Raw genomic sequence first — 9,585 nt, 5'->3', positions numbered from 1 at the left:
TTGGCTATTCCAAGCTTTTTCATTGCAGCCAGCGGGTGTTACAGTTGAACAGTCCACAAATCGTCAAATAAAGTGCACGCATTTATAATAAAACGTGCCTCACACGGCTCCGGGGGGTGAATATAGCCCCCCTCTAGTGAATCCATGTGTTTTTGTAAGAAAAATATCCATATTTCAAACGTGATAAACACTTTTCTCTCACTTCCATTATCTGTCATACGTGGAAGGCGTTCCGGCGGAAGGCGTATGACGTATGCGCAGTGCGCGCGCCTCTGAGATATGCTAGTCTCTCGAGTTTGTTTATAGGAGCAAAGGAAGTAAAGTTTCCTTACTTTAGCAAAGGAAAACCAGTCTCCTCTTGGTTTATATCGAAATCCTCCGACATTTTTCTTTGCAAATCCTTGGTTTGTGCTTCGAATTCATGACCGGCGTTTTGTTTTGTTCTCTCTCCGCATTCGTCACTAATCACGCAACGCCGACGTCCTACGTCATCCGCCGGAACGCAGTCGGAGTTATATAAAAAATTGTCTTGGCTATTCCAAGCTTTTTCATTGCAGCCAGCGGGTGTTACAGTTGAACAGTCCACAAATCGTCAAATAAAGTGCACGCATTTATAATAAAACGTGCCTCACACGGCTCCGGGGGGTGAATAAAGCCCCCCTATAGTGAATCCATGTGTTTTTATGAGAAAAATATCCATATTTCAAACGTAATGAACACTTTTCTATCACTTCCGCCATCTGTCATACGCGGAAGCCATGCCGGCGGATGATGTAAGACGTCGGCGTTGCGTGATTAGTGACGAATGCGGAGAGAGAACAAAACAAAACGCCGGTCATGAATTCGAAGCACAAACCAAGGATTTGCAAAGAAAAATGTCGGAGGATTTCGATATAAACCAAGAGGAGACTGGTTTTCCTTTGCTAAAGTAAGGAAACTTGGCTTCCTTTGCTCCTATTAAACAAACTCATGAGACTAGCATATCTCAGAGACGCGCATGCTGCGCATACGTCATATGACAGATAACGGAAGTGAGAGAAAAGTGTTTATAACATTTGAAATATGGATATTTTTCTTCCAAAAACACATGGATTCACTACAGGATGCCTTTATTCACCCCCCGGAGCCGTGTGAGGCACGGTTTATTATGGATGCGCAAGCTTTATTTGACGACTTGTGGACTGTACACCCGCTGACTGCAATGATAGAGCTTGGAATAGCCAGGACAGTTTTTTTTTAACTCCGACTGGATTCGTCTGAAAGAAGAAAGTCATATAAACCTAGGATGCCTCGGGGGTGAATAAAACAGTCTAATTTTCATTTTTGGGTGAACTAACCCTTTAAGTAATATTATATATATATAATAACCCTTCTTTATATAAAAAAACAACAACAAAAAAAAAACATGTATTTGTTGGATTTTTGTGCGAAATGGCATCGTGTCGTGAGTTTTACAGGAACCACATATGTTTCAAGCTCTTATAAGTGCAACCGTTTATTCCGCTTGTGTGAGAAATATTTGGTGCTTATATTATATTATATTATATTATATCGATGGACTGCAACTTGAATGTCATTCTTCATTACGCCTGATTTATCGAGCATGCATCTCTGAATGATAAGAATTGTAACTCGATGACTCGATATTAAAACCGTAGTAGCACCACCTTTTACATTTACCATCCCACAGCGCCATGTCACCAAAGTCCCTAGTCTTTGATGTTTTCATTCAACTCACTCAACAATTTTGTTTGCGGACTCACTGCAAACAAAAATCAGATACCTAATCGATTCAAATTCAAGAGTGAGAAACATATTGACGCAAATTCTTAAACTCGTTTGGCTTGAACTGAAAACTATTGACTCTACTTCATAATGCATCATAGATTCCCCTGCAGAACATATTAGAGGGATAATCCTAATCTCACAAACAGACTTCATTCATCAAGAATAACATTAGAGATTAAACTGTAGAGAACACCTGAATTGATAACGTTCACTGCAACAGCTGGTACATATTTCTTCCTATACTTAAATTTGTAGCTCGGATTATTAAGGATTTGAACTCGTTTTAAAGGTGAAAGTGACTTTTCTCCCAGACTTCTGCCATAATACAGTAAGTATTTGTGCACATAAACACCTATTTATATTCATTTTTGGATTGTTCATTAAGCATCTGATGCCCAATGAAGTAATTTAACAGATTTCCTCCCCCTCCCTAGTAAAGAGGACATGCATGGATAATGTGGAAAATTCCCTCGGGTTAAATCAGACTTTCAGCAGAACAAAATCCAATCCTCTCATTGTATCTCCTGTGTCCAATCAATTCTCTGTTTACACAAACTAGGGCCATGGATTCAAATTAGTCCAGCCAGACAATCTTTGTCTGGATGATCTCAATGACAACTATTTACAGTCTGAAAATGAATGAATTGCTTCTGTCTAAATGTACAGTAGGTGTTGAATGTGTATGTGATGTCATACTCTGGAATGTTATCTATTAGGATTACATAATCTGTGATGTGATTGAAATACAGTTATCTCAGTGAAATATACAAATATGTTGCAGACCTAATTAAAATGACAAAACATTTTATGATGTCAAACATTTTAAAATATGGACTTGTCCACCTTGATATTGATACAAACCAAGGCAAACTACAAATTGATTTAAAATCACAATGCAGATGATATATTCAATTACTGGTAAGTTTTATTGTGATAGCTACTGTCACAGTTTTATATATAAAAACCTTATATTAGATATTGGTTCCCTAATTTTTCTGGTTTTTAAAACCTTCCAGCAATTCAAGACATTGTTGCTTTGGTTGTAACACACTGTCATACAAAACAAAATAGTATTTTTAACCTTTTATCAGCATTTATCCTTCAGCAGCAGATAAGTAACATTCATGTGTTCATTAATAAACTTTCACATCTAATAACATTAGAGATTAAACTGTAGAGAACACACCTGAATTGATAACGTTCACTGCAACAGCTGGTACATATTACTTCCTATACTTAAATTTGTAGCTCGGATTATTAAGGATTTGAACTCATTTTAAAGATGAGAGTGACTTTTCTCCCAGACTGCTGCCATAATACAGTAAGTATCTGTGCACATAAACACCTATTTATATTCATTTTTTGATTGTTCACTAAGCATCTGATGCCCAATGAACTTTCACGTCTTCAGTCACTGAAGATCTATTGCACATCGAAAGCACATATACTGTATATATATACTCCGAAGCACATATACTGCTATGAACATGACATTCTTTACATATTATTATTCTTTGACTGTTTATGTTGTATGAATGCCAGATTTCATCCAAACCCTGAGATGTTAAGTGTATTTTTGACAGATCACAGAAGATGCAGTACATGGACTGAGGAGTTTTACGGTACGTTCACTACATGAAAACATTAAGTGCCCTAGATTAGCATTAACACTTACTCTCATTAAAAATGTATGGCTAATCTTCAATACTGATATTATAACGTACACTTTAAAAAATGCTGGGTTGTTTCAACCCAACTTTGGGTCAAATATGGACTAACCCAAACGTTGGGTTACATTTTTAAATAACATTTTTAACCCAAAAGTTGGGTTAGTCAATATTTGACCCAAAGTTGGGTTGAAACAACCCAGCATTTTTAGAGTGTAATAACCAACACAAGTCAATTATGTACTGTATATCAACATTATTTTATTTTATACAGAACAGCGTTTATAGAAAGAGGAGATAAATACCATGTTGTTAAGAGACCAGCTCATTAACAGGTTTTCAAACTACACATAGGCATAACCTGCCACCATAAAAATACCTGTTTTTTTCATGTGAAATATGGAGGCTAGGTTTCTAACCTTGTGTTTCACTCATTTATCTTAAATCATGACATCGCAGTGACTTTTAAATGTTCAAAATGTCCCTCGGTTGTAGATTTAATGGCATGGACCAGATCAAAACGAAACATTTGGTTCTCATTTTCACTATCCTTCATTATACCACCTCTGCTTTTAAAGACAGGATTTCATCATGGCTTTTGCACAAGGTAGTATCCTGAACGTGCTGCTAATAGCCTGTGTACTGGGACAATCAAACAAAACTGTGTGTCCTGCAAAATCTTTGGCATTTGTTAAATTATAGCTCTGCTCCAAAACCTATTGAGCTACATATAGACAGTATCAAAGACTGGCTTCAGTGAAAGCTGTTCCCAAGGTATGTAGGTAGCAACATTATGCTACAACCCAAGGGAGCCTACTCTATTTTGGCCAAATGTATGTTTAATGGAAAAAGTATCTAAGATGGTGGACAGAAAACTAGCTCTACCCATACTATGTGAATACAATATGTTTTTAAATCATCTCATAATATTAAACATGTCCTCTGACTGGATGGAATCAAAGTTTGAACCCCTTCTCCAAAAAAAAAACATCTTTCCGTTATTACATTACTGTCTGTGACCATCATAAACTATGCCATTTTCTTTGAAATATGTCCTCTCTGACTGCCTAAAGATCTACATACTGACTTTGGACACCTAGCATCAACCCCTCCAAATTGTAAATCGGGCACAAATCTGTGCAAAAGTTGTGTAGTGTAATCTACCCTCGGTTTGAAGCACAGCTTATATTATCTACAATGTGTGCTGTTCTTGTCTATACTATAAACTGATTGCATATAGACTGTCAGAGTAGATTTGAAAGTTAATGTTTGTTGATCTGTCTTCTTAGACAAGCGCAAGAAAAAGTTACAAGACATTTGCAACCCAAACTTGTGTTCCTCTCAAACCACTGGCAAAATATTGCCCTCAAAAACAGCAGCAAAACAGCATTTTCTTATGCTATACACCATATACCATGCATTTTTTTAAAGCAGTCATAACTCAAGCTGTTGTCTTAAAGGTTTGAGTTGTAGCGGTAAGTATCCTGACTGGAAGCTGTGCTTTTGACATCTTCAGTATTGGATCCTTCCAAGGCCACACTGTCCCTTCTGATATTCTTCTGGTCTTCTTCATTATCATCGTCATCATCCTCCGTTTCCTCTTTATCCATGAAGGCTACTTCATTCTCGTAACAAAAAGAGTTGGAGCTAGACCTGATGTACTTCTTTTCAGCCAAATCTCGAGCGCTGCATTGAGGCGTGCTGGGAACATCGTAGGTGTTCTCGAAGCGTGAGTAGTCCACCATGTAATGGTTTTTCTCCCCAAAAAGGACCGGCTCAAAGCGATGGCCCCACAGGATTTCGCTAGTCACGTAAGAGCTGCGACACTGAGTGGTCATGGCCGTAGCTTCCACCATGCCCTCCAATATCACCACTATCTCCAGCTCCGAACTTTCAAGCTCCTGTTTGCTCATGTCATACAAAGGACTGTCCTCATCAATCTCATGCACGATGGTGATGGGAGACACTAAAAATATGCGGTCAATGCCAGTGTCGAATCCGACATCAATGTCTATCTGATCCAGCGGGATGAACTCGCCTTCAGCGGTGGTGCGGGATTTGAGCAGATGGGCGCGAACGTGAGCTTCCACCAGGTGGCTTTTCCGGAGGTTCCCAACTCTCCACATTAGACACAGTTTACCATCTCTCAAGGCTATTGTGGCATAGTGACTGAACACAAGAGTTTCGTTTCTTTTCTTAGGCTTGGCCATCTTAGCCATGACTGCACCAATGATGAAGGCATCAATGATGCATCCTAAGATGCTCTGGAATACCACCATGAAGATAGCAAAGGGACAGTCCTCTGTTACATATCGGTAGCCATAACCAATAGTTGTTTGTGTCTCCACAGAAAACAGGAAGGCTGCCGTGAAGCTGTCAATGTTCGAAATGCATATCTGCTCTTGATTCTCTGAGTCACCGGATGAAAGCGCAATGAACCAGAATATAAGTCCGAAAAGCAGCCAGGATAGCAGAAAGGAGAGGCAGAAGAGGACCATCATCCAACGCCATCGGATGTCAACGCACGTCGTGAAGATGTCAGCCAGGTAGCGTTGACCTTTTTTACTCATGTTGATAAACTGCACGTTGCAGTGTCCATCCTTGTTGACGAAGCGGGTTTGTGCTTGCTGCTGGGTGTGCACTTTGCCGCCCACATTTCCATTGCCGTAGCCATTTTGCATGGTGATGGGGGACAGCTTCATCCTGCCTTCCTCAGAGGAAACTATGCTGTACCGGTGTGTTCTCACACTTCCCATCACTGCTGTAGGAGAGGGTTGAGACTCGTCTGCTTTGGAAAACAGTCTGAGTTTCTGGAGGATGCGTTGGAGAAACACTTTCGACCTCTCACATGTACCACCACGCAAACAAATATCTGTATTTCCTTGGAATCAAGCAAGCGTTGAGATGGCCGCTCCAAAGAAACAATGTTTTCGCTGGGGCTACGAAGATCTCTCCTCTTCCATGGAATGATTGGACCTCATTGGCAAAGCAGGGCTGTAAAAATAACAAATAGACAAAGTAAGAGATCTGAAGAAATGAGTCTGAAGAATGAGAAGCCAAGCTGTTCAGTTTGCACAAAGAAAATTATTATTTATTAATGGTGACATTACAGGGTTTTAAAGATTAACTGTCAAGATCAATAAAAAATATTTCCATGCATGTAGGGTCATTTCTCCTTTGGGTGACATTATTATCAAGAGTGATGTAACATCTGACATGACCTGACAGAGCTATCCAGAAACACGGATGTACAGATTAGAGCTGCATATTCAGTCAGCGAATTATACACCACAGATATGACATCAAATATATAATGACTAGGCTATTAGATTAATATATAGTTGACAAATGGACATGGACAAATACACTTTTGAAAATACAAATGTTCCATATAGTCTCTCAATATACATGAGGTCATGAAAACAGCATCCACAGTAATTATATAAAAATTTGAGGGAAAAATAAATGCTGTTTAAATACGTTTTACATGAAGTTTAGGAGTTTAGCACGAGTCGCATTTGACCTTCTATTCTGTGAGTGTAATTTATATTATCCAAATAGATTCAATACACTAACACAAACAAGTTTTGGAATCAACTAAATTAAAAGTGTCACACTGCAGGAGCATACAAATAAACATTAAATGAAAGGCAAAACATAAGCACAACAAAACACACACAATTCAGTATGTGAGTACAAAGGGAAAAAAAATCTACAAAATAATTATTTAATGACAATGATGTGCTATTCAACACTCTCTAAATTGCATGATGTCATTAAGATATATTGAGAAAGCTGATAACTGATAATAAAAATACACATCACGAAGGGGCTTCATCCCAGATATATCTTATTTGAATAACTTTTTCATTATTATTAGGTGGATGGAAATACATTACATAAATACACTTGATTGCCTTTAGTTCTGTGGAGATCAGTGTTGTCTGATATAATATGACTGTCTGTTTTCAAGTAAGAAAACCGGCAAATATGGACATTTACACATTAATAAATAGAAAATGGTACCACAAAATACTATATTATTGAAAATTACTGCACATTAAAATATAATTAACCGATCATTAAAATAAACAAGGATAAGCATTATTCACCACAATTCACAAACTGATGGAATAAAATTTAATTTGACAATTGTCAAACAAGTTAAATTTATTTCTCAACAAAATTGCCCTTAAACTGCATTTGTGACATTTGCACAGAAGTAACTGCTCACTTCTAATGACTGCAATAACAGTTTTAGCTACTGGTAAACAAAGATATCGCCACATAACTAAAACGAAGCTTACCTTCGGGAGTTCAAGAGCAACAGGAGTTTAGATCAGCACATTTCTGCAGATAGCAGTTGTTGTTATCCGGTGGGAAAGATCAGTCAAACATGATGGGGCTTGATGGTGGTTTCGATCATCTCACTCAGTGTTGGCCAAAGCTCAAGCCGATCGAAGAATCGCTTTAAAAAGCCTGTTCATCTCCGCCCTGCTGTCAGGTCATGACAGTCAGCTGTGTGATTACAGCATCTCTCACAGGCAGCCCTCTCCATAACATGATGTAATACCCAATAATCAGCTTTAAATAATTGATACAATAAATTAGTAGATTAAAATTTTTTCTGTTCATATTTAAGTTTTCAAGAAAAACAAAATCACACTTTTTTTGACACGTTAATACTCTTAAGAGATAACAAAAAGCCTAAAAGAAAAAAAAGCTTATAAACACGAATGGCATCGCATCATTTCTACGAACAAGTCCTCACGCTCATGCTGCACCCTAGCAACAATTATATTTACAAATATGAAAGGATGCATTTTCAAATGATAATAAAAGTAAAATTTATGAAAAATATAATAATAATTATTATAGTAATAATACATATTTAATAATATATATATATATATATATATATACAGTATATATGCGCATAAAAATAGGTGGATGGAAACGCAGCTAATGTCAGAACTTTCACTGGTTTCCCCCCAAAATACTTGAGTTCAATCTCAGCATAGATATGTTCAAGTCCACTTACACTGTCTACAATCAATAATAGAGAAAGGAATACTTGGTTGAACTTTTCTGTTGGCAAAAATCATAGTGAAAATAAATAAATAACAACCATGGATTGGATTTCTACTTCCTTTAGAAAAGAACTGCTGATTCAGTAAAAAATATTATGACAAAATTATTTAAATGACATCATTAGTTACCTGTTACCTCATAAATATGAGCAGTTCCTGTAATAAATTTAATTTCCAATCGAATATATAATTTCCAATAATGTTATTTTACCATGCATTTTATAAATTCAATCCCACACAAAAAACTGCATTCAGGTTGACCTAAAAATATAAAGCACTAAGGATGAAATATCAATCTCAGCATAGATATGTTCAAGTCCACTTACACTGTCTACAATCAATAATAGAGAAAGGAATACTTGGTTGAACTTTTCTGTTGGCAAAAATCATAGTGAAAATAAATAAATAACAACCATGGATTGGATTTCTACTTCCTTTAGAAAAGAACTGCTGATTCAGTAAAAAATATTATGACAAAATTATTTAAATGACATCATTAGTTACCTGTTACCTCATAAATATGAGCAGTTCCTGTAATAAATTTAATTTCCAATCGAATATATAATTTCCAATAATGTTATTTTACCATGCATTTTATAAATTCAATCCCACACAAAAAAACTGTGTTCAGGTTGACCTAAAAATATAAAGCACTAAGGATGAAATGTTTCATGTGCTATTAACATTCTAAATAGATAAGTATATATTGTGTTGCAGTTTTTGATAATGAAATGACAGCTGAAATATAATGAAAAATATAATAATAATTATTATAGTAATAATACATATTTAATAATATATATATATATATATATATATACAGTATATATGCGCATAAAAATAGGTGGATGGAAACGCAGCTAATGTCAGAACTTTCACTGGTTTCCCCCCAAAATACTTGAGTTCAATCTCAGCATAGATATGTTCAAGTCCACTTACACTGTCTACAATCAATAATAGAGAAAGGAATACTTGGTTGAACTTTTCTGTTGGCAAAAATCATAGTGAAAATAAATAAATAACAACCATGGATTGGATTT

At 36.5% G+C, this 9,585-nt stretch overlaps 1 protein-coding gene across 1 annotated transcript; it reads right to left on the bottom strand.

The window, feature by feature from the left end:
- Positions 1–3,848: 3,848 nt before the first annotated feature.
- LOC107565614 (inward rectifier potassium channel 2-like) lies at positions 3,849–7,886 on the bottom strand. The gene is made up of 2 exons (XM_016250874.1): positions 7,763–7,886; positions 3,849–6,449 (listed from the first exon to the last, which is right to left on the bottom strand). The coding sequence occupies exon 2, from the start codon at positions 6,209–6,211 to the stop codon at positions 4,910–4,912; it is 1,302 nt and encodes a 433-aa protein (XP_016106360.1). The 5' UTR covers positions 6,212–6,449; positions 7,763–7,886; the 3' UTR covers positions 3,849–4,909.
- Between the last annotated feature and the right edge of the window lie 1,699 nt (positions 7,887–9,585).

This window comes from Sinocyclocheilus grahami, unplaced genomic scaffold (assembly GCF_001515645.1).
Source record: "Sinocyclocheilus grahami isolate Dianchi unplaced genomic scaffold, SAMN03320097.WGS_v1.1 scaffold1012.1, whole genome shotgun sequence".
NCBI classification, from domain to species: Eukaryota; Metazoa; Chordata; class Actinopteri; order Cypriniformes; family Cyprinidae; genus Sinocyclocheilus; species Sinocyclocheilus grahami.
Note: the sequence above shows the minus strand (reverse complement) of the source record. Positions and strands in the feature narration are given on the sequence as shown.